The 27,927-nt window shown below is 41.4% G+C and overlaps 1 protein-coding gene and 1 long non-coding RNA gene across 3 annotated transcripts in view; both read left to right on the top strand.

Moving 5' to 3' along the window:
* The window catches only part of EMCN (endomucin), a 56,940-nt gene extending 29,953 nt beyond the window's left edge, over positions 1-26,987 (top strand). Inside the window, exons 6-13 of one of the 2 annotated variants that reach the window (XM_074866822.1) lie at positions 4,022-4,054; positions 8,152-8,217; positions 9,793-9,888; positions 11,606-11,630; positions 12,611-12,672; positions 20,712-20,825; positions 23,985-24,047; positions 25,310-26,987. In XM_074866822.1, the coding sequence (XP_074722923.1) occupies positions 4,022-4,054; positions 8,152-8,217; positions 9,793-9,888; positions 11,606-11,630; positions 12,611-12,672; positions 20,712-20,825; positions 23,985-24,043 (455 nt within the window). In that variant the 3' untranslated portion in view covers positions 24,044-24,047; positions 25,310-26,987. The remainder of the gene's footprint in view (positions 1-4,021; positions 4,055-8,151; positions 8,218-9,792; positions 9,889-11,605; positions 11,631-12,610; positions 12,673-20,711; positions 20,826-23,984; positions 24,048-25,309) is intronic. The other variant, XM_074866823.1, reaches the window with a different exon arrangement.
* LOC141942156 (uncharacterized) lies at positions 16,873-18,728 on the top strand. The gene is made up of 2 exons (XR_012628544.1): positions 16,873-18,146; positions 18,284-18,728. It is a non-coding gene; the product is annotated as an uncharacterized LOC141942156 (long non-coding RNA).
* Positions 26,988-27,927: the final 940 nt, after the last annotated feature.

Below are 27,927 nucleotides of genomic sequence, written 5' to 3'. Positions count from 1 at the left end.
GAGAAGGCAAGAGGGACTGTTCTTAGCAAAGAGAGCAGCCTGCATGCCTGCCATTGACACATACACTTCTTTAACTTTGGCTGTCATATATAATATACTTCCTACTCATTCTCCACCTCCACAGAGGATTGCTTGCTAATATTTAATTTTCTCCTTTTGTTTAATTAATGAAAAATTGGAGATTTAATGGATCAGTCAGAGTCTAAACACATCTGAGAAACTGCAGGTATTGTAGCTTTTTATTCTGTGACCTAAACAACAAAAAATCCGTAAAGCAGTATGAGCTTAAGTTCACCCGGCAGGGTGGTAAGATCAAATGATCTATTATAATAAACTGTCAGATGAATCAACCTGCTGCATCTATTGATATCTTTATTGCACTCCTCCAATTATAAATCCTACTCACTTGATTCACAGGAGGCATCTCCCTAAGAAAAATCTTATGAGTAAGACAAGGAGGGTTTGACTGTTTCTGTACGCAAACTGCATAGGAACTTTGGATAGTGATATTAGGTAAAAATTACCCACCGTATCTTCAGCTTCTTCACAAAGAGAGACACAAAAATTAAAGTGCTTGGGAGATGGAGAATATAGCAAAGCCTCCTTAACACAATTACAGATCTATAGAATGGTCAGGGCAAGGAGGGTTTTTTAAAGTTCTTAATTTTGCTTTGATTTGTATTGTGGTATCCCCTCTGAGTAATCAGCCAAATTTATTCATTTGTTTTGCCAGTGAACACAGTTTCATGTGGCTGCCCTCCAAAAAACAGAAGCAGCAAACTGCAGGATATCCAGGCTGCTTGGGTAGCAGTCGCTGGAGAACAGAGTGGGGAGAGGTTAGTTATTGGTCTCTTTCTCCATCTGTCAAGCTTCTAATCAGGACTGAACTTACTCAGGCAGGTATTTTCAAATCAAACCATGTGCCAGATTTTTTATCCTTGTCCTTCTTACTGCACAACGAGGAGTCAGCACAGCCAGTGTTGCACACCTCACTTTTCATGATGAACCTGGAAATCTTCCCAGATTATTTATGCAGAGCATCTGCCCCCTAACTCACAGCCCCAAAGGATGTGGTAAGCTCTGAACAGGCAGCTAGAACATCTACGGTAACTATGTTAGCAAGTGAAATGCTGCTTTTCCTTCTGTCCTTCTCTTTCTGTAAAACAGCAGCATGTGACCCCACCACCAGAAAAGGCACTGGATGGTTATTTAGAAAATGCAAACTGAAAGCACCTGCTGAACTGCTCCAGTAAGCACAGCTTTGTTTGTGTGGCAGGGCTGAGCAATCTCTGAACAGAGGGTGAGCTGGCACCTTGCTTGCATACTGGAGACAGGGGGAGAGAGAGAAGGGCGTGAGATTTTTGTATTTCATTTTTCACGCTCTAGCAGAATTTGGGTGAAAAATCTTTGGGAAAGATGCTTGTAGTTTTATTGTGTGTAGATGTGTGCAGTGTTTAAAAAATAACAGGCTCAGGAGCTCCTACAGTCCTTGAAGGAAGGGCAGGGGACTGCTGTCATGTTTCCTGCCTGGGATCATTTCTGCTGTCTCAGTTTATTGAAGTGGCAGGGTCTGGCCAGGACAGCAGCGTGGCTTTTGGTTGTGCCTGCAGGTACTGAACCACAGGTCACCTGACCCTTCCTGTTCACAGAGCCTAATGTCACCTGCATACAGCTTTGACAAACATTAAGTCTTTGGGGTGAACTTGGATATCAGTCTCTGGCTTGACATGATTTTTCTATGTATTTATTTTCTCTAATTTGAGCCAAGATGGTTCACTTTGTTTGCAGGAGTGAAGTTAAGGGAAACTGTATAACTATACTCTTGAGAGGAGTTTCTTAGGAAGGCTCAACTCTCCTCAGGCTTGGGAGACAAGATCTGAAGCTTCATAGAGAAGTGACCTATTTGTAAGACTTGACAAGGTCTTCTGCCTTTCTCCAAGAATATGCACACACAGGGCCTTATAGTTAGATTGTTCAACCATTGCTGTGTGATCACATGGTATTTTTTCCATGGGATCCCACTCCTTATAGGCTGAAGGAAAGGCAGTATTTGGGTAACAAGCAATCATATCATATTTGGATGTTTCCTTAATGCTGGATGTGTGTCCTGCTGCGTTCTGTGCTGTGTGTCGTTCCAAACCTCCTTTGACAGGTGAGTTACTAACTTCCCAAAAGCTTTTCCTCGGCTCTTGTTGTTAATGTTGCCCAAACATGCTATAAACATTGCCTAATGAATCATCACAGAGATGCTCTCTGAGCAAGGTGACATTGCTTTTTGCAGATGGATTGATGAGATGATTAAAAGCTTAGGAAAAAAGTCTTCTCCGGATCCTAGGAAGCCAGGGTGAGATAACTGTATACCTTCATAGAGTACTTAGCATTACTAATATTTAGTATGTTCAAGAAGAGCTCTTACTGCTGACTTTTAAGTACTTGGCTTTTCAACCTGGGTATGCTTTTCAAGCATGTTTGTGATTAAAATGCAGTTAAAGCTCTGTCACATATATCATTCGCAAAAGTGGTTATTTGCATCCCAACGGCTCAAGTGATCCATGTTTTTAATTGGGTGTAGCGAGGAGAAAAAAGACCAGCCATTCTGGTTTTCAAAGCGTACATTCACAGCAGTAGAATAATGTGCTTCACTCATGTTACAGCTCTGGTGGTAGGAGCTGTCTTTGTGCAAAGCATCAGTCCACAGCACAGAAAGTGCAGGGATGGCGTAAGAGTGGATTTGTGCTCCCTGGGGACGCCGGTTGGAGGAGGAGCATTGCAACTCCCAGGCACTCAGGGGAGAAGCTCAATGCCTGCCCGGAGTTACAGCTGCATCCATGCTGCTCCCTCAGTGGTCTCCCAGCCTGGCACAGCTGGGACATGGAGGACATGCTGGTGGTTCACGTCCTCCTGGGGAGCTCGTGGGACAGGGTCAGATGCACCACGTTCCCCACAGATGCTGTGGCAGCAGTGAACCCTGAAGAGACCCAATAGGGGGGCTTTTATGGCACCCTCCAACCTAGAGGAAGGTGACCAAACACTGTGATTTATACCTCAAAATAATGAGTGGCTGCTGAGGATATATAGTGCCTGAGGGACTTTTTTCCACAGTAATCCAGTGTGAGAGGCCTCACCAGGAGGGCAAAGTGCCAGTAACTCATCCCTGGCAAGAGACAGTCTGTCTTGTACAAACAGATAAATGTTTTGCTGCCAGTTCACGCAGGTGGATATTCTCAAAGACACAGATGAGTTAGGTGCCTGGCTCTCTTTGACTTTAGAGTGATCGCAGAAGGGATTTAATGCAATATAATAAAAATCACTGTGGGAGCAGTGGTTGTCTGTGGCTAGCCTCCAAATGTGAAGTATTCACAGCCGCTTTAATTTCCAAGCCTGCTACAGTCTAGACGCACAAAAGCAGCAGCATACTAACAAAAAGCTAACAAAAAGTTAGTGTTCTGCACCAGAAACTTGTGAAGAGGCTGCGGGAAGCTGACAGTAGTGGGCCAGTAAGCATTGTGCACAGTGCTCTGCAAGGTCCATTTCTTCCTCATTACCAGTGCTTCTTACCCCTGCTGCTCAGCAGTCTGCTAGCCAAAAGCACCAAGATAATTAATGAAGATTCATTTTTAAAGAGTTTTGTGACACTTGAAGACATGTCTCAATTAGGCATTGAGTTTCTTTTGTTAAAACGCTTATTTGTCAGTTAAATGCCAGCTATTCACTCCCAGGCATTTATTTGGTTTTGGCAAGAGGAATTTTTTAGGAATGTATCAATTAATTCAGGATTTTCTTCTCTTGAGCAGAATAAAAACCTAGTGTGGGCTGGGCTTTGGATTCTGCTTCCATCTGCAAGGGATGTCTGCAGACTTTCACAGCTCAGACTTTCTGAGCTTGGGAACAGTGTCAGCATGTCAGTCCTGGGGCAGCATTTCTTGTGGGGTTACTGAGCACGTTGCTAGTTTGTATGATGTGCAGGCTCTGGATATCTAAAACAGATACTAACAAACCTGTTCCTTCTGGTTTATTACAGGCCTTCACGTGAGATCCCCAACAGAATCAACAAGTAAGAGCAATGGAAGAGTGCTCTATGCACTGATGAAAAGGGGTGGTGTGGGGTGGGAGGAGGGCAACTTCAGGGAACAAGGAGGCTCTGGGGGAAGAATGAACCTGAAGCGTAGTACAGAGAAGCAGAGGAGTGATGCTCAACTGTAGCAATGAGTAACTTTGCTGTGATTTCAGCTGAATGCTGTGTTGGACTAGCAGATACTGAAAAGAAAACAGGGTGGGAGCGCAAAAATTTCAGGCCTGGTGTGTTGTGTGATGCAAGGGGAAACTGATATAAATAGAGTGTTTACCATGGAGTGTTTTCTTGTCAGTGGCTCTCATTCCTCGTCCTGTGGTTAGAAGCAGCAGGTCCCAGAGTAAGGCAAGAGTTTCCTGTGCTAGGGAACATGTATTGTCCTATTTTCCTTTCTCTGGGCTTATCAGGAAACAGTCTCTTGGGTACTGGTCCCTGCAGGTCTTGCTGCTGCTGCCAGCAAAAGCTTGTCCCCCCTGTTACCATGATGGATGTATTACTCCAATTAATTGTTGTTCTGATCCCAGATCATTCCATAGCTGGAAAATATCTTCCAGATTGACTTTCCAGATCCAGAGAAAGTAGACAGGATGGGCTGGCTTGTGAGAATCTTTACTGAATGAAGTGGGTAACTGTGTTAAAGGTTTTAATTCCTTAATCCATTTTATTCATTCAGTAGTGCTACTTTTTATTTATTGTATTTCTTATTGATGGTCTCAAGTAGTTAAAATGCTAACCTATGGATTTTTCTTTCCTGCATTATTCACCTCTTGGTCATTTAACAGAGAACTAGGAAAATAATCAGTGGATTCGAATCCTCAGTTTTTCTCCTGAGGCGATGCTGCACAAATGAAGGGATACACATTTGTGGTTTTCAGTGTAATTTGTTTCTGTTGACATTTTCAGTCAGTATCCAGGATAGCTCATTGCTGTGATAATTGCCTGCTTGCCCTGTATATCATGTAGTGTATCAGGTAAGGTAGCGAAAAGGGCAGTAGTATTTCCCTGGGAAATCTAAAGCTATCACATGGAATTACAAATTCATAAGAATTATTTCAGTCACTTGATGATGGCTCACATTTTCCATCCTTATATTATCACCCCTCAGCAGACAGGCACCATGGGAGAGAGAACTTCTGCTTTAAAGAAACATAGTGATTTTTCAGAGATAAGGGTCTTGGACAATGATTGTTTCCTAAACTATAGCATCAGAATGTCTCAGCTGTGGCTGCATTGTTTAGGCACCACACAAGCACATAGTAAGTGATCATTTTTCCCCAGGAGGTTTCAGTCTCTGGCCAGACAAATGAAAGGCGGGGAGGGGGGAGCGGTGAAAGAAGGAAAGAAAACAGAGAAGCTAAACAATCTGCCCAAAATTCACACAGCTACACAACAGTAGAACAAAAATGAAAACACAGCTCTCTCAAGTCTTTCCCTTTCCACTACCAGTCAATCCACATAAATTTTTACGTAGGACCATGTGGCTCCTAGTTACCTGGAAAATCTCATGTTTGCATATCCAGCAAACCTGTGGAGAAACTAGCCCCTGGCAGTTCTCTGCTTTGCTCCTCTTGCATCAGGAGACAATGTACTCCTACATATCTGAACAGACTAGGATGTTGTGAAAACGGGAATACGGGCAATAGTGGAGAAAAAACAATCATCAAAACATTTCTCAATAGTGGGCCTGAGTTTAAAATCAGTGCAGCAAGGAAGAGGGAGTCCTACATGGTTGGGACAAACAAACCTTGTTTGTTACTCTAATTCAGCAGACTAGAATTACAAGTACTGCCTATACAAAAGCTTCTGTAAAAATAGGGACATGTCATTCGGAGACTTAGCAGAACAAAATTGTATTCAAGCCCTCAAAATGGCCCTGGGAAATTGGTTTTAATGACTCATTTAATTTCATAGCTTCCACCCATCAATTTGAGCCCTCTTCTGTTCTTTGAAAGAGGAACTGTGCACCCCTACTGGTGTGGGGTATGAGTGGGTACCTGAGCAGTGGATCAGAGCCTGCAACAAAACCTCAGTGGCTGCTACCATGTTCTTGCTACTTATATATGGAGCTATAGTCACTATGAGAACCCCTGCTTGAGAGACCACCTTACCCAGGCACCTTGGTTTGAGAGCCATTTCTGACATATAAATAAGCAATGGAAATGCTCAGCCTTGCATTACATTTGTCCAGCTGGTCAGCTTTTTCAGTCACAGTAAACACATGTTTACTCAAGCCTTCGTCCAACACGGAATAAAATCCTGTGTGCTCTATAATGTAACTAGGGAATCATCGATGCTTGCTTTTTCTTTTTTTTTTTTTCTCTCAAAGTTCAGTGATTGTTTTTCCACAGACTGTATAAAACAAGGTAATAAAAATTTTGGGTTGTTGATACCTGACTCAAATGCAGATTAGCCCTTTCATGTGGAAATGCATTCACAGAATCACAGAATCATTCAGGTTGGAAAAGACCCTTGGGATCATCGAGTCCAACCATCAGCCCCACCCTACAAGGTTCTCCCCTACACCATATCCCCCAACATCTCATCTAAACCACCTGTAAACACATCCAGGGATGGTGACTCCACCACCTCCCTGGGCAGCCTATTCCACTGTCTGACCACTCTTTCTGTGAAAAATTTTTTCCTAATGTCCAGTCTGAACCTCCCCTGTTGGAGTTTAAAGCCATTCCCTCTTGTTCTGTCACTAATTACCTGTGAGAAGAGACCAGCACCAACCTCTCTACAATGTCCTTTCAGGTAGTTGTAGAGAGTGATGAGGTCTCCCCTCAGCCTTCTCCTCCTCAAACTAAACAGTCCCAGCTCCTTCAATTGCTCCTCACAGGATTTATTCTCCAGGCCCTTCACCAGCTTCGTTGCCCTCCTCTTCACTCGCTCCAGCACCTCGATATCTCTCTCATATTGAGGTGCCCAAAACTGGACACAATACTCAAGGTGTGGCCCCACCAGTGCAGAGTACAGAGGGACTATCACCTCCCTACTTCTGCTGGTCACGCTATTTCTAATACAAGCCAGGATGCTGTTGGCTTTCTTGGCCACCTGGGCACACTGCCGGCTCATGTTCAGCTGCTGGTCGGTTAGAAACCCCAGATCCTTCTCTTCCAGACAGCTCTCCAGCCACACCTCCCCAAGCCTGTAGCGATGCATGGGGTGGTTGTGGCCCAAGTGCAGGACCTGGCACTTGGCCTTGTTGAAGCTCATCCCTTTGACGTTGGCCCACCAATCCAATCTATCCAAGTCTTTCTGTAGAGCCTCCTTATCTTCATGTGATCGATACTCCTGCTTAACTTGGTGTCATCTGCGAACTTACTGATGATACACTCTATGTCCTTATCAAGATCATCAATAAAGATGTTGAACAGAAATGGTTCCAGCACCGAGCCCTGAGGAACACCACTTGTGACCGGCCACCAGCTGGATTTAACTCCGTTGACCACCACTCTCTGGGACTGTCCATCCAGCCAGTGCTTGATCCAGCAGACCGTACCCTCATTCCTTTAAACCCTGCCCTAAAAAATGCCCCAGAGGCTCCCAACAGTCATTGCTGTCCCCAAATGTGGCAGAGAGAGCACACACATCCCTTTATAACACTCAACTCTCAAGAACATTGCTAGCTACTAATATTGCACTCCTTTGGACTTCTTCATCTGTTGTTAGCTCTTTTAATTAGCAGTGAAATATTTTGGTGTTTCTTCTTTTGGAGGCAGGTCTGATTTTCGCTCTCTTGTTTATTTGCTTGTTAAGAGTTCTCTTCTGAAGTTGAACAGTACCTTAACCTCCTACAAGTGAAAAAGTTTGGATCTCATAACCTAAGTGAACAAACAGATGATCCTAGGGAAGGCTGCAAAGTGTGTGTTTCTTCTAGGCCACACTAGATCAACTTTTCCTCCCCTCTTGCCAAGTTATCCATGTATCATTGAGAACTATAGCTGTGAAGCACCAAATGGCTCCAGAACCGGGAACATAAAAGTTGTTTTGGGAGGGTAATTTTTCAGGTGGAGTTGTCTGGGGACTTCTGGCATTACATGTTAACCTGAAAGGCAATATTTCTTTTGCAAATCTAGTTTCTGACAGTCCTGAAAACGATTCTGGAAAGAAGAAGGTGACAGGGATTGATATCCACTATTCTAGTGAGTGTTCCTACTTTATTGTCCAGCTTTTGAGTTTCAGTCAATCAGTTTGGCTTTCAATGAGTGATTGGAGTAGCACAGAAATGAAACTGGCAGTTTTATTTCTAGCCATACCAGACGTAGACCCTATTACAAACCCAATTTGACTGCCTGTTATAAAACTCCACTCAAAGGGAATCAGAGCTTAACAAGTTGACACCACTCTTATTGGAGAGCAGCACAATTATTCCCAAGGACCGATTCCTGATTCAAAGTGATAAAACTAAAAAAAAAAAAAAAAAAGTGAACTCAGTCATTCCATGTGAGAGAAGACACAAAGAAACATACTAAAATGTTGTTCATATATTGTTATGAGTACATATTATATGAATATATTGTTCTGAATGTATTATATTAATATATTGTTCGTATTGTCATGGGAGAGAAGGACTAGGAGGGAGTCTTCTGCAGACTCTTCAAGCACTTGATATTTTCATGATGCATGTTACTTAATCTTTTAATATTATGCACCTCTAGGGCAAGAGTGGTGCTGCAGATCTGCTATTTCCTACCCGGAGTACTGGTTTAGCAAAATATGTTTGATGTTTCTCCACTGTAAGCTTGTCTCCACATTCTCCCTTTAGTTCCACAGATGCACACACACATCTATATGAATATTAAATATTAATTGCATCAAGAGCCATTGAAGATGCTATTTCTAAATATCGAACGGGTATGATGGCTGATGCTGTGGAAGGCTGTGGGAATGCAGCCACAGCCTCCCCAACACAGGGCTTAGGCCAGCAGGCGAGAGAGCGCCTGCTAAATTTGACTGTGGTCGATGGCTGCCAGAAAAAAGATAAATGAGGAGAAGCTGGGCTTATATATTTCCCCGGGAAAGCTTCTCTTCGTTACATAATTCTTTCCTTTTTGCTTCTTGGCTGGGAAACACCTGTCAGGAAATGGCAGATGGTGGGAAATAATAAAAGGAAAGAAATGTCCTCATTTAAAAAGGAGATCTTGTATTTTCTATCCCTGGTTGTAAGTGCTGTGGGGAATGTTACTGAATTATGTAACTCCTTGGTGTCTTTCTGGGTGTACAACGTTAAAAGAGAAATAATCGCTTCAGTTGCTGAATTTCAAATGAGTCTTGTTTTCAAAAAAAAGGAAAAAATAAATTGCGTATCAAAACTTTATTCCCAAAACATGACTGTTGCAAAACCTTTGGGGGTCATCAACACTGGGGGTGAATTGTGAATGTTTTGGTTGAGATTATGGTGCTCCCAGTGGGGCAGGTGCTAAAACCTCACTCTTCTACAGAAAAATGGGTGAAACCAGATCCGCGGGGCGGTGCGAGTGTCAGGGTAGGACTAAGGGTGGGAGAAGGAAGGTGCCGAAATCCTCCATCCACAAAAGAGGCTCAATGGGTGCGGGAGGAATAACAGGAGCAGCAGGTTACCCTGCTCCAGATAAATCAGTAACGTTTGGTGAAGTGGAGCTGGAGGTGCCTCTTGCCTTTGTGTGTGCAAGTGCCTGTACAGGGAGACAATGCAAGCCAGGCTGAGCAGACAAAATTATATTCTCTCTCTTTTGCAGGTGTTATCTTGCCAGTTGTCATCACCTTGATAGTCATTACCCTCTCTGTCTTCTCACTGGTAGCTTTGTACAGAATATGCCAGAAGAAAACTCCAGGTATTTGGTTTGCTTTCTCTGAGGGGAGAAAAAGATCAATATGTTTTTTATTATTCAAAGATCTCTAGGGTCTTTTCAGATTACCTTAACTATAGCTGTTGCAGTAGTCTGATAGGAAAGCTTCACATATTTCAAAGTATTTTGCCTAAAGTGAGAAAGTAACACTTCATTTTCAAAATCAGTAGGAAAAGCAGAGGCAGCAAAAATGTCTCTGATTTTTGGAGAATATATAATGCCGTAAAGCTTTTTGTTCATGCAGCTACAAAGAGCTAACAAACAGCTGTGCTAACATAATCAGTCAATCAGGTAGAAAAAGACAGTGAAAACTAAGTTTGGAGATATTGTTTAACAAAATAACTATATTTATTTTATTTCTGTTCTAGATGCAGGCAAAGAAATACAATGCTTTCTTTTAGGAAATACCTGATAAATACATACATACACACACATTTACATTATGTATAACTAAAATTTTCCAGTTATAGTATGACGTACACAGGAGCAAAACCTCTGAGCAAACAGTATTTTCAGAAACAGTAATTTTGACAGAGCAGCTAAAGCCAGTAGCTGTTTCACTGCTGTCCATGAAATACTTAAGATAACAGGGTATAATTCCATTAAATTCCATTTGCCAAATGTTTCAAAGAGTTACCTGAGTGGGCCACAGGCAAGTGCAATTCTCTGTTAAATGAAAACCCAGATCTGAATCCAGACTGTGGTTTTTCTCTCCCTGTGAGCTGGCATGAGTTAGGAGACCTGTACAGCACTTCAACTGTGAAATCACCAGGCCTTGGAAATATAAAATCACAGCAGGGTGTTGAAGCTGTAGACCAAGGCAAACAGTGTGTCGCAACCAATTTAGCCAATGACATGGAAAACCATTCCCAGATAAACAGAGGAAGGTGTGATTCTTGCTTAGGAAATTACTGAATAATTGGAGTCAGGAGATAAAGATATGAGGTGAAGAATACTTCCTTGCCAGCCCCCCCCATGCACAAGTGCCAGCAGGCACCATACAAGCAAATTCACTTGGAAGCTAGAGTAGATGGGTATCTGTGGTGCTTTCTGTAGGATTTGCCCAGGGCCATCCAGTGTACTCCCTCTGTGGACGGAGAGCTCTGTGCCCAGTGCCATGGGGATAGAATTGGCTCCATGACTCTGACGTAACACTCTGCCCCCATCCATCTGCCCACACTTGCACATAAGAATAAAATACATTTGGTATATGATTCATTTTGGGGAGAAGCCTGTCCTCGTTAAAGGAGATGAGAGGCTGTGTTCTCAGATGTTGTGCCAGGGTAAACCCCCCAGAGCGTACAGCCTGGCAGCTTGTTCCCTCACTCCCCTCACTCTCTCTTTTAGCTCAGTTGTTATGTACTCGAGAACTGTTGCATGCTCACCTCCTCTGTGCCAGCTACCTGGGGATTTGGGAGCTGCAGGGAAAAAAGTGCTTCTGCTGTCCTCTTGCACAAGTCACATATCATTCCCCCTGGTTTCCAGAAGTGTTGGTTTGAGAAATATCAGTTCACTTTCATAGAGGACATGCCTGTCTTTTGGGAAGATGAACTAGGAAAGTAGCAATTACTATTCAAGCTGGTTGATTGTGCTAATGTACTTAATGTAATACTGCTTTCTGCTAGCAACCACAATGGCTATGTCTAAATGTTTACTTGAGTTTCAGCAGTCAAAATGATACTAACTTTGTTCCTTATTCCAGAGAGACAAGAGAACGGCACTGAACAGTAGGTTGAATCCTGTGTTTTCATTGCTTTGAGATCGATCGTGGGGCACTTGTGAATGCAGCAGATTCTGCACGAGATTTTCTTTGATCTTTCTCTGTTTAAACATAATAAGCCATTGCCACCCCAAAGAGAAATATCATGTTGAAAGGGATGCACTTGCAGTTATTGCACACTTATATGCATGCTATTCCAGCATGGATAGAAGCTGTTCCAGCATGGAGAGAAATGTGATGGCTCTCAACTGTTTTGCAGGGCCCATTCTTTTTTCTCTTTTATTCAATTTTTGTCTCACTTATTTTTTTCTTCCCCCTATCCTTTCCCATCCCCCTTCTTTTGTTCATGTTTTTTCTCTTTTTAATTCTCTTTATTCTGGATTACTTTTCTCTTTCTTTTTCTTGTGTCCCCCATTATTTCATGTTCCTCTGTTCCATCTTCTCTTCACTAGGCCATTTGCAGAGGCTCAGTTAAAACAGTATTGGCATAAGGAGTTTGAGGAGAGTGAAACTGAGAAAGATCTATTAGAAGATATATACTAGAGGCCATTGAGTCTGGCTGTGGCCTCTGTTTTGCATGGCCAAAAGCAACATTTGGACTGCTGATTTACTTGCTAGCCTTGACTCCATGGACATCTGAAGTGGTCCTTCGTGCAATTCAACATGGCTAAAAGCCTTGTATTGACAGAGAAAAAAGATGACTCCCTCTTTTCCCACAGATGTACTTCTTCTGTGGAGCACTAGATTGAACCTGGAGTCGTGCAACTTGATTTATTACATATTTTAAGAGAAAGGTGTTTTCAGACATATTGGTATATGGTGTTTTCCACCACCAAGGCTTACACGTGATCCCATGCAAAGCCCGTTTGAAGCCACCAGTGTAGACTGACATAGGTGCTGCCTCCTCTGGATCATAATCATAGAGTTTTGTTTGGCTGATCAACAAGCATACTGACCATCTGCTCAAATGTTTTCTGACTTCAACAGGGCCCAGTCAGATAAAGAAGGAGTCAAACTTCTTTCTGTGAAGACAACTTCTCCTGAGACTGGTGAGTGTTTCCTCTGTGTGTATCATAGAATTATAGAATCGTTTATGTTGGAAAACACTTTTAAGATCATCAAGTCCAACATTGACCTAGCACTGCCAAGTCCACCACTAAACCATGTCCCTAAGTACCACATCTACATGTCTTTTAACTACCTCTAGGGATGGTGACTCAACCACTTCCCTGGGCAGCCTGTTCCAGTGCTTGGGAACCCTTTCGGTGAAGAATTTTTTCCTAAGATCCAATCTAAACCTGCCCTGGTGCAACTTGAGGACATTTCCTCTTGTCCTATCACTTGTTACTTGGGAGAAGAGACCTAGTGCCTAGGGCATGCTTTCTCAGACCATTTGGCATTATACATAATTTCATTATGTTCAAATCACAGCTCTTACTGTCCTCAGTTGCAGTTATAAATGCTTGAGACTTCTGTATTTCAGACCCTGGTCCTTGTCTATCTTCTTCTCTGAGCCCAGAGAAGAGCAGTTTTGGAATGTCATGTCCCGTCAGGTCAAAGTCACTGCAAACAATTCCTCTACAGTGCAAATCGCCAGGTTGGGAACCTGTAAAGCCTCAGTGCAGCTGCACTGTGTGTGGTATTGGTATTTGTGAGAGAGAAATATGACTGGTTTATGGAAAATAATTTTTTTAATTCACTCATGGTAACTGATCTACAACTAGGCATGTTCAGGAGTAACCATGATCATGATATTTATCAGATATATCTGGCAATACAAGGAAGTTTGAGGACTGGTAATATCCCAGGGGCTGAAATGTTTGGGAGTCAGTGCTGTATGTAAACAGGGCTCTGCTGGAATTGGTGTCGGCACTGTTCAGTCAGCCCTGTACCCAGCCACCCTTTGCATTCAAAATCCTACTCTCTTTATGAATTCCTCTGTCCTGTGCTTCAACTGATCGAGTTTCTTACAAAATACATGGTAATAAAACCTAAAAGAACAGAGGTTATATATAACATGCACAAAAGAAAGCAAATTCTCATCACTATAACTGAAGAGATGGATGCAGTTGTAGGTTCTGCAAGAAATAGAGTAGCACAAAATAAGACCGAGGCAGAACAAAATTCTGACTAATCTGATTCCCAGCTGTTCAACAAAAAAAAAAAAAAATGAAACCTCTCATGGTGAAACTTCCCCCCTTCATCCATTGCAGTTTGCTTCCTCAGCTGTATAGGTCCCACCTTTGTTCTCGCTTCATCTGTAGGAGTCCTCCAGGAAAAAGGGCCTCTTACTTTATGCTTTTTTAGGTATAAAAACCTTTTTTTTAAGGTTTTTGGCCATCTGTTTCCCCTACTGACATTTCAGAGGTTGCCCGATAGCTGCTCTCCCTGGAAGTCCTCTGAAACACAGCACTTGATTTGAACTATCCTCTACGTGCTGGAGAGGCGCAGTTTCCACTCTCCAACCTTCTCTGCAGCTCCCAGAAGCTTTTGCGCAATCCAGAAGACACAGGGCAGCTCTGGCAGCCCTTGCAACAAAACAGAGTCGTGCAAGGTCCCCGCAGCCTCGCCGACACAGAGCGGCATGATAGGAGGCTAGAGGGGGAGGAGAAGGCCCTGCTCCATTGCAGGACGCATCATTCTGCCCCGCTGCTGCTGAGCAAATGCAAACTACGCTTTGGCACTTAAGTGACTGTGCTTTGGCACTTAAGTGACTGCACTTCAGAGCTTTGTGATTTGGGAACTATTACTTATTTTTTAGTATATGTCTTTGGGAGTAGACTTGTAGCTTTATTTTAAGGGGTTTGGAGTTGTGTGTATACTTTCATTTAAAATCATAGTATTTTTTTTGAAAGTTGAATTAAATCAGAAACTGGAATTCATAGACATTTTTTGGTTGATTCTGTCCTCATACTGGTTTCAGCAATAAAGTAACTTCATTGGCAGCAGCAGAATTATTTGTGTTTTACAGCAAGGTAAATGAGAAAAGACTCAGGCTCACTGTTTTTTTTTTTTTTTTTTCACAAGATGAGGTCTGGTGCCTCTTAATCCAGCTACTGGTTCACCAAGTATCTGAATATCTTCCATCCAGAGGATGCTTGATATTCTTTTTTTACTGAACTATGATGTATGCATGCTATAATTGGAAGGTATGAGTCATAACCACTTAGAAGACAAGATTCTTGCCCTTTTCTCATTAATACAATTCATATTTAAACTAGTTACCATTTTCTCTTCAATTCTTACATCTGTATATGTTTCAGAACTAAACATGCTTTCACAGAAATGGAAGTCCTGTTTTTCCTTAGGTTTTTAGAGACACTTTACTACTTAAATTGAGTCTGAAAGAAGAACCTGTTTTCTTACAGAAATATTTGTCACTCATACGGGTATTTTTAAATATGTTAGGATGCCTGCCCATTTGAATAAGATTTATTTGCTTCATTAAAAGCTCGGGCATAAAGGTAAGTGTTTCTTACAGTACAGATAGAAACTTAAGAAATGGCCAACTCGTGGTCCCTCTTACAACCACCAAGAACAATTGTACTGCTTAAAACTTCTTTACATGTGTTCTTTTTCCTTCTTAGACACATAAAATCCAGCTCAATTAAAAGGTGTATTCATTATCCAGCCATTTAGAAAGCATATGTTGTAGCCACCTCGGATTGTACATATCAACAAAGCTACAAAAGGTTTTGACTAAAACTAAAAAGTTCTTAAGAGCAGCCTTAACTTTACAGATAGGCCTACATCATGATAGACCACTATCAAAGGCTGCTCAACTGCTAAGGTCAAGCACATATAAAATGAAGTTCTGCTTTGACATGTATTCAAATTAAGTTTTATTGTAAGTATATATTATATTTTTTAAAAATTTTTACTTTTTATTCCAAACAAAAGATTTTGAGATTGTATAGTTGTGTTTAAAATGTGTAAAAAACATAGATATAAAACAAATAAGAATATGACCTACAAACTGCTCAAGCAGGCAACATAGAAAAACCCTTTGTCAGTGCTGTGCATGATATGTCTTGATCAAAGGTGATGGTGAGTTTAATCTTGCCTTATTTTGTCTATCTAAAAACTAATCAGGCTGCACATAGTCAGCTGAAAGAGATGTATGTATCCAGAAGGCTATTTATGCCATCTGCCTTGGATGTGTATCTTGGGAATGAACTAACCTGTGGAGGTCCATTGGCTACTGAAGGATCCTATTTTAGGACTTCTAAAATTAGGTTCTGACTATAAATTGAAAGATAAAAGAAAGACTCCTTTTTCAGAAGCATAGCTGAATTACATTTAACCAAGAATATTATTTCAAATACCTACAAATAATGTGAAAGAATACAGGAAAAGAACAGTGTTCAATTAAGCCTGGACTAAAGTAATGGGTTTTAATGGAGCAGTATCATCTGGAACACTAGGTAAAACTGAGCTTTAATATTATCATTCTTGAAAACTCTTCTTAGAAAGATGGAGTTACTGATGGCTATGACCTCTCAGGCACAACTGGTTGAGAATTGATGTAAAGTAAAAAAACAGACAAAGCTAAACACTTTGAATTTTTCATGCCCATTTGCCAGTGAACTGCAACACCTGATGCAAGATAAGTGCCTGTACTTGCACCTTATGTGAAAACTCAGCTTGGATAAAAATGCTCAGGGTACTGAATCATCTTGAAAGTTTTACACAAATGTGCAAATGCAGGACTTATTGCAGCCATTCCCCGTTGACTATACAGGCAAATTTAGGGTGGCTCTTCCTATGGAGAATAAATGGTCTTCTACAGTACAGAGCTCTAGAAAACCTACCTGCAAAAATATTTCTTACTTGGGATTCAATATAGCCCACAGAACTGTATGTTTAGCTTGTCAGTGGTAGATATATTTCCCGAGAATGTAAGATGGAGAGTTTTACTTGATGACTAAGAGATCAACACCATGATGTTAATGGTAAAGTATTGCCTATCTTGAAAACATCCCTAACTACTTCTTTAAGGGTTCCTGTGTATTTCACTGAAAAACAGAGAAGGTATTGATCACCTTTTAGGACTCATGAAAAATGTTGAGGGATGGAAATTCCTCAGTAACAGAAAGGTTGAGGAATAGAAATTGGGGTAAAGCTAATCCATACAGATGGATGATGTGTGATAGAAATATTGATACCTGAGTAATGACTTGACAATTTTCTTTTATGGCCCTTGCCTAGAGTACCCATTCTAGAGCAGGTAAAATGTATGAAGGGCCTAACTAGTAGCAGCACACTAGTTCGATATTCAATAAAAAGCCTCATAGGATTGTGCAGGTGATATAATATTTCAGAGTTGTTAGGTATAATCCTGGCACCTAAGCGTAAGCTGATCCATTAGGGCATGTTTCTAGCCTGTGTGTACTCTTTTGAGATGATAAGGTAGGATATGACTTACTCGGCTTGTAGGGGTATTGTCTCTTCTGCATTGAATTTACTGGAGGGATATTAAATGTGTCAAAGCCGATGTGGCTCAGATTTGGGTGACACACCAGGAATGGAAGGTGGCTGGAGAAAGGTCCATGGTACATTTCTGCATTAGGGCTTCCCAAGACACCCACTGTGGACACAAATGAAAGTTCAAGTGTTGCTACTAAACAAAGCTGGGAAAATGTACCAGGCAAACATGGATATTTGAGGAGACGCCTGACCTGTCACATGTGAAACACCCTTGACTTGTTGTAATCACATTGGAGAAGGGGATCACTCAATATCTACAGACACTCTCAGATGGCAGTGCAGTACAAGATAGCATGAACTGAGGATATAGAACAGCCAGCATTCCCCATGTGCTCCACATCTCTTCCAAAATCTCCTGTTGGTTAACAGTAATAACAACTTTAGAGCTGTAATCTGCTGCTTCAACATAATGTACCTCCTGCCTGTAGATTTTCATAACATTTCTTGGATGTGTCCCTTGCACAAGTTGAGCTACCTACCTTGAAGACATGTGGGATTTGATGGAATAGATTAATTGGACCCTATAACTTCAGTCACTTTTGAGATGACCCTAGTTTGTGCCTGCAGCATTCCTCTGCACTTCCTGAATTTCCAAAGCCTTCTATCTTAAAGGCTTTGAAAATTCCTAGCCTTCAACATCAGAGGCTGGTGGCCGTACTATACATAGTGACCAAGCACCAAAATCATCCCAGAACAAAGAAAAAAACCTTGTTCTCCTTCAGCACAAAACCTCGCCTCAGTCATTGGAATACACGTGAAGTTCAGCACCTGACAAGACACCCCACTGTGGTGCTAGGGTTTGGACCTCAAAAATCCTGTGATCTCCTGAAATTATGTCATTGAACAACAATACCTTCATCACCGCTTTCCATGAATCTCCAAATACTGACACTGTTTAATTGTTCTGCCTCACACGTCAAGCCATAGATGTGGCTGTGGTACAGTGGGATGAATCTGGAGCTGGAGCAGAGGATTAGTCCTTCTTTGTTTCTATTATGCTGAGCACATCTGAGCATGGACCGTGGCATTTAAGGAGGTAAGAAATCTTTGGGTTTTACCTCATTAGGGGCCCAACCCAGGGAAATTTGCCCCTGCCAGGAGCATGGTTCCATAGCAGGCCATGGGGTTTCTCAGCATGCATTGGTAATTTCATCTCTCTCTTATTTTGTATAGGATACAGGTGGATGCCTCTAGAAGCAGGTGAAGAAGCTGGGTCTCTAGGTGAGGCACTCCATCACTGAATATTCCCTTCTGTCCTCTCACTTGCAAGATAAGCAGTGCAGGTCAGTGAAGAGCAGTCTGCTGGCATACGCTGCATGCTTAGAAGTGGTAAGAGCGGGTGTTCCTACTAATGTGAGGATATGATATTGATTATTTCTTTTTCCTATTATGAGCTATACTTTCAATGTCTTATTTTTTTTCCCTGCAGGTAGAAAACCTAGAAGCTGCTTCATAGAAAAGGGTCCCTTCATGACAAAGAGATAAAGTACCTGCTTCCCTTTTCTTCTCTTTCTCATTTTCTGAGGCTCAACTTTTTTAAACCTTGTATCATATAATGGCCTGAAGTTGTTTTCTTTCTTCACAGAAACTGAAGAATAAACTTTCTCAGCTTTTTGCAGCTCGTGGCTGGATTCTGTTTGTGTTTACTCGCACCACAAAGATCTGACTGCGCACGCTTCCAGCTGAGACTTTTGGGCAAAACTGTAGTTAAAAACATTGAATAACATATGCTTTCTTCTATATTTCTAATTCAGTTAGTGAGCTGTGCATATTTGCAAGGGTTTTTAAAGCAGTCTCTTACAGTCAGAGACTGCTGAGGGTCAAGTGATGTTTTCATCTGCGGAGCATTTGCTAACGTTCCAGCCTGCAGCTTTCTGAGATGTTCCTCTGTTGGAGGAGCCACTTCCCACCCTTTGCTGGCTGTTCAGCAGCAATTGCCTTCCTATGCTTCACCTGAACATTTCCATATGTGCTATCTCTGCCATGGTGAAGCGTACAGATCCTTCTGTCCTGTGAGGGATCAGTGGTGAGGAACAGTTTGCAGGGGCATGAGTGAAGTGTATGGCACGTCGCAGGTGCTGGAGCCCCTGGCCCACACCAAACCCAGACAGTGCATCCAGGCCCTGGGTCCTGCTCAGTGCTGTTCTCCAGCATCAGACATTTAGATTCATGTGTCTGCAATCATATTTTGCGAAAAACTTGCTTAATTCTTTGCTCCAAACCAGATTGCCACTCATGAGCAATTTCTCAGCAGCAGATATTACAGTGAAATAACAGTGCAACTCATTTTTTCTTACAGACAATGTAATCTGAGATGCAGTACAACCTATTTTTTATGTCAAAGACTATTTTTAATATCCTTCCAGCTTTCCCAATAATGTCAAAGAGGGCTTTGCCTAGGTCAAAGACTTTCTGTATTTATAGTGATATGACCTGTTAACTCTCTTTTATATCATCATGTTCTGCGGTGTATGTGTATTCTGAATCAAATGGAGGGGGGAAAGGAAATTACAATGAGATTAATACAATAGTCTTCCACAAAGGTGAGACAAAGAAATGTTTGTTTCACTGTTTCGAAATTGATTGTATACAATCTGTAATTTAGGCTGATTATGTGCCCATTATTTATTCACATATACTGGCATCAGGATGCAACATTAATAGTCAGAAAGGAGTATATCTGTGAGAGTGAAAAAACAAATCAAATACTGCACAAGTGAAATTTTAATTAAGAAGGAAACCTTGCATTCTCACTGAAGTACTGTTACTTTCCTGGTTAAACATTTAACTTTGCGGAGCCCTCAGTATCTGTGTACTCACTCTACCTCACATGCACTTAAAACAAATATATTGAAGGATCAGGGGTTATGAATACGAAATTTTTCCTATTACATCTTCCTTATCCTCATCCTTTTTAAGCATGACCACGTTCTAGAGGAGGATGTATGCAGTGTGTATTGGATCGGGCCCAGTGCCTAGACTGCTAATTTACTTGGGTAAATCAGTGATCGGGGCTCCAGCAGAAGTGTTTGAGAGGTGCCACGTAGGAGTCTGTGTGTATGAAAGACTGGCTCAGAAGCTATGATCTGAACCTGCTCAGATCCTGGATCCATGTAGCCCCAAATCCTGTCACTGAGGGAGGCTAGCATGAGATGTGAAGGGAAGGATAACAGATAGGGAAGGACTCCAGTAATGTGTCCTCCACTGTAGCCTTCCAGCAGTCTGTGGCTTGGAGACATCCTGAATCAGAGGTTATATCTCTGGTGCTTCAGTTCTCGGTGGCTTTTACTTCCATTAATTTTTCTTATCCCCTGTGGCATCCACAGCCTCCTGTGGCAATAAGTTAGTTTAACTACAGATCTCTCTGTATTATATGACCTTAATGTTTAGAGACTTTGTGGTGCCTATGTCTTTGTGTTTACAATCCAACTGCAGACAAAAATCAACAAACAGGTGCAACACTGAAAGATGAGAGGGAGAGTAAAAGGTTTAATGGAGGTGTGCTTGTCAGCTGAAACTTCCATGTCAGTATCAAGCTGATTTCATTTTACAAATATTTTGCTTAAGGCCTCTTTCTCAAACTGTGCATCGTTTCTTTCAGTTTTTGTAGAAGTGCGTGATATATATGAGGTTGGCTTCTCACTGCCCTCTGCCAATCTTTCTGAGCCCACAACTCCTCCTCCATCAGGAGAGGTGTCACAAGGGAGGACCACAGGTAAAGGGAGTCACATTGCACTTGCAGCTGTGCAGTTGACAGTGCTTTGTTAGCTGCACCAAATACTTTCTTCCAGGTGCCTTCATCTCCCCCTTTCTGCAGTTGACTGATTTACTTCTCAAAGTAGACAAATGTGAAATGAGTTTTCAGCCCGTTACCAGAAAATTACTGCCATAGTACCTATCAGATTGGATCAACTGATACATTTATGCAAGGTGCTGTATAACTATATTGTGAGAAGCTGATGGTTCAAGTCTCTCTTGATACCTTCCATCTCCTAGTGAACAACACTAGAGCTTGTGTGCCATCCTCCCCTAAATGCATAATCCAGAATCAACAAAAGCCGATTTTTCACTGATGTTGTTGTCCAGCAATTTTGCTCTTGTTGGTATATTTTGCATAACTATACCCTTTCTCTCTTGATGACAGCCTTCAAAGCATGCAGGTAGTCTATCTAGACTGGTTGAGTGCCGCTACTGCGCTGCATATTTTCTCCATCAGCAAATAGCTCAATGTGAAATAATTTCTTCAGTTGATTAAAATATCATCTGTTCTAACAAAATACTAAACACAAGTATTCGTTTTTCATTTCCCTTATGGGAAGCAAGGTCTAATCCATTGGTTTTAGTGGGTGATGGTTTGGGAGCAAGTTTGGTTTTTGCAGTCTTGGAATTTACCTCTGTCAGTTAAAGCTATTTTGAGATCAATAAAAATGTCTTCCCACTTGCAAGTAAGCTGAATGTTTTTCTTAATTTGCTCTTTGTGTTACAGCTGGATACTTAACAAAACATCAAACTGCTGAGCCACTAGATGCCAAAATTGTTCTAGACAACTCTCTGTGCAGTCTCAAGGCGTGCTGCAGCCCTGTATCTGAAACCATGTGTTACCTTTGTTACCCTTGAACAGAGAGCATTTGTGTTACCATTTCTTCTCCAGTATATGATCATTCTCTCTTCATCACTGAATTGTTAGTTGGCACTGACAATTATAGACCCTATAATGCAAATATCTTCAGACACATTTGCAACCATGGAGGTAGTGATAGCCTGGTTTTGTTTCAGAATTCTTGCAGGCTCCTGCCCTCATGGGAGTGCAGTAGCAAAGCAATGCAGAGCATCCCTGACTGCATTGAACCCTCATCGGACAATCACTGATATCATAGGGGGATGTTGACCCCAGCAATAGTTTGTGGCAGTTCACTGTTTCCAGGGATTATGTGTATAGCACCGGGAAATCTAGATAGGGCATGTGAGTGTCTGTGTGCTGCAGCCTCAGGGTCTGCAGTAAGGCAAATTCAGCACTCCTGTCCCCACCACCGCTGTTGGCAGGTACCACTCAAGCAGCCTGCCTCCTGCAGCCAGCGCGGCCTCACCCATTTCATACTCTGATCCAAAGCCTATGGACATCAGTGGGAAGCTACCCGGGGAGCTATGCTGCCTCTGGAGCCTCTCCTTAGACATGTTACTTTCCTGTGGTGCAAAGTATCAGTCTTCCATATAAGTCTGCCTAGTTTCTAGCGTAGGCAGAGCAACCAGCTCAGAGTGGATCTGATAACAAAGTATTGATACTTATTACAAATATTGAATATTATCTTCTCCATGGTAATATATTTATCAATTAATTTCTCCTACAGCACCATTTTTAAACAATCTTGCCAATTTCTCCCATTCACACCCTATTAAATCTTCTATTTCTGTATATTGAACAAAGAAAGTAAGAACATGCAGAAGGAAGAAATAATAAAGGGAGAAAAAAAATAAATTTTAAAAGAAATGAGAGTTCTTTAAAATCTCATTCCTTTGTTAGTACAATTTAAACTGGTTGACTTCAGCTTTTCAAACAAGATTTTTATCTAACTAAAACTTTTCACCTACCAAAAATGTATAAATCTTGTTGAAATGTTTCCATTTTTTCTACCAGAAACTTTTGCTTTCCTTTTCTTTAAAAAAAATATATTATGAATTATTGAAGTAGTTGCTGAAGGCCTTTTTAACTAAAATTTAACATCATCAGAACTTCTGAAGCTCTAACTTTACAACATCTTGAAATGATTTTGAAATAATTTTATCCAAAATTGAACATTTGGGAAGTGAACAGCATTCCAGCACATTATTATTGAACAATTTTCAGTGTTTCTCATTGAACCCCATTAGATACCAAGTTTTCTACTCATCTCCGAAAGGCTGCACTAAATTAAAGAGCCCTTTTTGCTGCCAAGAAAATCTGTCTGAAAACCATTGACAAGCCTTTTCTCTTTTCTTCAGGAGAGCAACTATTTAATTTGACTGCTAATTATTTAAATGCCTAATCAGTGAATTTGTTATAAGCCTAATTTGTATTACAATTTTCAACCCTAGGCTATAGATCATATGCAAGCTTTTTAATACATATTCTCTTTTACTAGAATGTAATACATCTCTTCACTTTCTTGCCTTTCATGTATGTGTCAGGCATTACGTTGTCTCCCACAGGTGAGCAGAGAGGCAGAAGGGAGTTTCCTCGATGCATTTGGGTTTCCCCACCCTCATGCCTGTTTTCATGGGGCTGTGTCCAGTCTGGGGATGCCATTCCCTGTTTGCCTCCATGTACAAATCTCTGGCACAAAGAAGTCCCGCTGCCATTCCTGGGACATGCATTTGGAAATAGCACAACTGTAAACACGTCCTCATCTGGAGGCTTATTTGTCTGCCTATAACTGCTGGCAGCAGCTCTGCTTCTCTGGGGAAGGAGGAGTGAGAACTGTCTGTAATCCCTGACTGAAGCTGTTAAATGTTCATTTTCCTGCTTTTGGAGGAACTGAGCTGCTGTCAGCAATATAGGGAAAAAATAATTTTATAGTTGCATCTTTTTATAATTTAATGTTCTAATCATAGTTATAAATTAATTAAAGCCTTATGCCTTTTCTAACCCCTTGAGAACTGCCTTGGAAATACTTTGTGGTAGTAACCCACCATTTGAGAGCAAATCATAGGGAAAATAAGCTATAAAACTTGGAGAGAGTAGTAAAAATCTATTGTGTGGCCAGTTTTTGCTGGTTAAGTAAATCTGACAAGGAGACTGGCTAGTTTGTACAGCGGTCAGTGATGTGTTCCTGCTAGACTAATTTTTCCTTTTGTCTTTTCATGTTTAACTGATGCAAATATATTTTCTGTTTCTTAGGAGAGCACTCATCTCAGGGGAAGAATAAAACTCGGCAGCTCTTCACACCTCAGCAATAAATACGTAAGTTTTTTGCTTTTGTCTTACATCCTGTAACATTAGTGTTTTGTTAGGCTCGTTAATATTTGTTAGTCTTAGTATTGTACCATGTAACTAAACAAAAGGGTTAAAAATGCAAAACAAAAAGAGCAGTTACTTCAGTTGGAGGCAGCCTCAAGGAGCAATGGCTTAAACAAAGCTCAGCTTGAGGACACAATCACAAACAGAGTCCCAGGCAAACCAAGGGACTGAAGAAGCTGCCACCTCGCAGAGGTAGACTTTTATGGGCGTAGCGTTTGTCTTTAACTGCTTGGCATTTCTTGGTTGTAATTCCCTAGGTGAATTTTCTTTTTGTCTGTGTGAGAAGTAAGAGATTTTTAAAGGCAGTTACGTATTTTAAAAAGGAACTTTGTACCCAGAAGTGTTCAGCTCCTTTGGTTTCATGAATAATCTGTGTCCATTCCACATCATGCAAAAACAAGCACCTTTCATTGAGGTGGTTTATTATGTCTTGAAATCCTTAGTGGCTAACATGCAAAAACTGGCAGGTCTTGGACAATATTTTTATGTGTGTGAGGGCAGAGACCATTAGAGCACTTCTGAAACCCACTGATGTGGGTGCTGCATTTTCCTTCATGTATGAAGCTTTCTCAGGCACCACAGTCTCCACTTCCCATGGAGTTGCTTCTCTCATTTGTGGGGAAATAGGGTCCTTTGCCGAGGATGGCAGAAGGAAGCAGCTGTGGGGAAGGGATGGGCTGTGGGAAGGGCCCTGTGTGACCAGGGTAGTGGAGGGAGGTAGAGGAGAAGGACGGCCTGAGGAACTAGGTGTCACTGTATATGTGGGATGGAATGGACAGAGGGAGCTATGTTGGGCCCAGACAAAGCCCAGCCTTCCACCATCATTGTAGGATGGAACCCCTCTAGAACAGGTCCCATTGCCCTCCACTGAGAGAGATCTGGTTGACCAGAAACATGGAGAGACCCTTTTGCAAAACATCTTTGATGGTTTTGGCCTATTCTCATTTCCCCCAGGATGTACAAACTGAACTTTCCTGATGCCAACAGTAAGGACAAAATAACCAGAATCCAATTTTGCCTACATTACTGAAAACCCAGAGGTGGTTCTGTTTGTGTGGATGCAGGGCAATGTCCTGGACGATGGATTTACTCCTTATTGTCTATCCCATATTAGATTTACTCTATGTCATCCATTTCAGCTTACTCTTCTGTTCCTGAACAACCTTACCTGGAATAATAACCTTGACGTACTGTTGTCATTTCAGATGGGAAACTGTCCTCACAATATGCAGGAACATCCCACCAAAGTTGCAGTTCCATAGGAAATGTGGAGCAGCTGAAGCTTTTTACCAGGCAGGACACTTGAGTTAATGACCAGCTCTTTACTTCTAAATCTCAAGTGTCTCCTGTTCCTTCTGGAATGAGACGTAATTTTTTGATGGCTTAATAACTGGTATATCATACATATTTATTATTTTCACATATAGTAAAAGCAGGAAAACTTTCAAGAAGGTTGAAGAGAATGTAAAAGTCAGGTGATGTTTGCATAGTAGTTACTAAAAAGGTTTTCTGCACGTACAGGAAGGAATATGTTAGCATATTTTGTTGAACTTATGGTAGTATGGTTTTTTTAATTGTATGTAGCAAAATACAAACAGGGCCTGACCCTTGAAACAGTACTGGGCAAATTGCCTCTTTGAAAATTAATTCAGTGACTTCCATGAGACTCCTCATTGTAGCACACACTTCACTTGTCATAAGTGTTTACAGCATGGGATGCCTGGGTGAAGTGCTGAAGTGTGTGCTTTTTTCTGTGAAGGGGGGAATATACCTTGCACTGAGGCTCTTTGAAGTTCTGTAAATTACTGAATATGATCCTTCTAATGTAGCAGGCAACATAGTTTATTTTCACCTGTTCCTTGGCTAATTGCATTACTGTGCTATAAATATGTCTCCTATGTAGCCTGAGGTGCACAGTCGGGATCAGCAAGATAAGCAATTTTACAGATGAACCTTCTTCCCTCTGTTCTGAGTAATGCATGGGATTCCTGTGGGTTATTGAATAACTCTGGAAGTTTAAAGAGTGTTTCAAGTGCTAATTACAGACTCTCTTACTTTGTACAGAGCTGGCAATTCAAAAATATCAAGTAGTGCTTCTACCTGCATGTATCCTACTTTTCTAGAACTATAAATGTTTGAAAATTATATTACTGTGAGCATCTGCTCAGTCTTGATCCACTGACTCTGGTAGCGTGCCAAGAACCTCCATTGTTTTATTGGTGAATGGAAAGAAGACAACTGGTTCTGTAAGTGCAGGACCAGGAGCCAGGACAATGATCTAAATTTTGATACCTATTGATGAAATGCTTTTGAGGAACTTCTCTCTCCGATTTCCCTCTCTGAAATAATGAAAGTTACCTAGCAGTATGGTAAGAGATTGAGCAGATTTGTTAGTTCATGTTTGTAAAGGAAGCTGAAAGGTGTTCATTTCCCTGTGCTTGACTGTTGCTCTTATTTCCACTTTGATGGGTCTAATAATCCTCTGTCTTAGTGGCACCAAGAGAAACTTTTGATGAAGCTCTGTAAAAGACGGGGAACCAACAAGTGTCCTCTATGCTGCAGCTGGATCACTTGGGTTGCTCAGGAGCAGAGGAGTCTTGGATGCCTACTTTGGAAAGGTCAGGACATCTAAAATATGCTAGTCGGCATCTGCAACTTTTCAGATTCCTGACTGCTGAGGTTTCCTATGAAAAAAGCAATCATTGTGAATTTTCATGTTGATTTAAAAAAAAAAAAAAAAAAATTGTAGAATACTGAAAGGACAGTAGAAGAAAGCAGAGAAAGATTGTAAAATATATATATGTTTGTGCAAAATTTGTTCAGAAATTACCATGGTGTGTCAAGAAAAAAAATTTAACTGCCTATTAAAAGTTATTCTCTTTATTAAGTGGCTCTTCTTTTTCACTTTGCAGAAATACAATTAATTACCCATACCTAATGCAACTATTGTTCATTACTCTGCATTCCTGTAGCAGAGAGTGAGCTGAACTCTTTACGGTGAGCCTAGAGAGCAGATACTAGATTTTCAGGGCGTGGGGGTGGCAAGGGGAGCATGAGACCTCGCAGAAGGCATGCTGGGGGTAGCAAGTGGAGGACAGAAAACTCCTCCTCATTACAAGAGTTGATGTGAGAGAGCAGGGCTCGCTGCAAATCTTGGTACTGGAAAAGCAAGAAACACCAAAACATGGGAAGATGTTTGGGCTTTTCATGATAAGGGGCATGGCAGGCAACCAAGTTCTCATCGGAAGGCTATGAAACTTATCTCAAAGTGACTGGCTTTTTGAGTGTGTGTGAAGCAAATGAGGTGGGTTTAAGCAGAGAGCAGAAATGAAGAACCACATCCTCTTAACCCCTAAGGCAACAGAGCTTGTGGTAAAGGGAAACGTATGAACTTCCATCCTTGTGAAGGATCAGGAGGGAACTGATGTTTATATGAAGGAGAGAAGACAGATTTACTTGAAAGATATCTGTAAAGCACAGAAAGGATTTGGAAGAATATTTGGGGATCTGTCTTCTGCAAAGCTGGTGATGCTGGAATTGGCTTTAATGGAATGAATTGACTGCAGAGAGAACTCAGTTACTAAAGAAGAGTTACATACAGTGGCTCAGGTAGGTGAAAAAGAAATGAAAGATCCGTTCCATTGTCTGGCTTAACATCTCTAGGTAATGAATGTCTAAAAGATCCACTTGGGTTTTTCTACTCACTAGTGTGGCCAAAAAAAACCCCCAAAAGTAAAAGCTGGTCCTCCACATGCAAGGTTTGTCTACATAAGGATGCCTAGGAAAGTGGATCTACATTTGTAAAACGATTTCCACTGAAGTT

This window comes from Strix uralensis, chromosome 4, assembly GCF_047716275.1.
Source record: "Strix uralensis isolate ZFMK-TIS-50842 chromosome 4, bStrUra1, whole genome shotgun sequence".
Lineage (NCBI taxonomy): Eukaryota > Metazoa > Chordata > Aves > Strigiformes > Strigidae > Strix > Strix uralensis.
The sequence above is the reverse complement of the archived record's forward strand: the minus strand, read 5'-3'. Positions and strand labels throughout refer to the sequence as shown.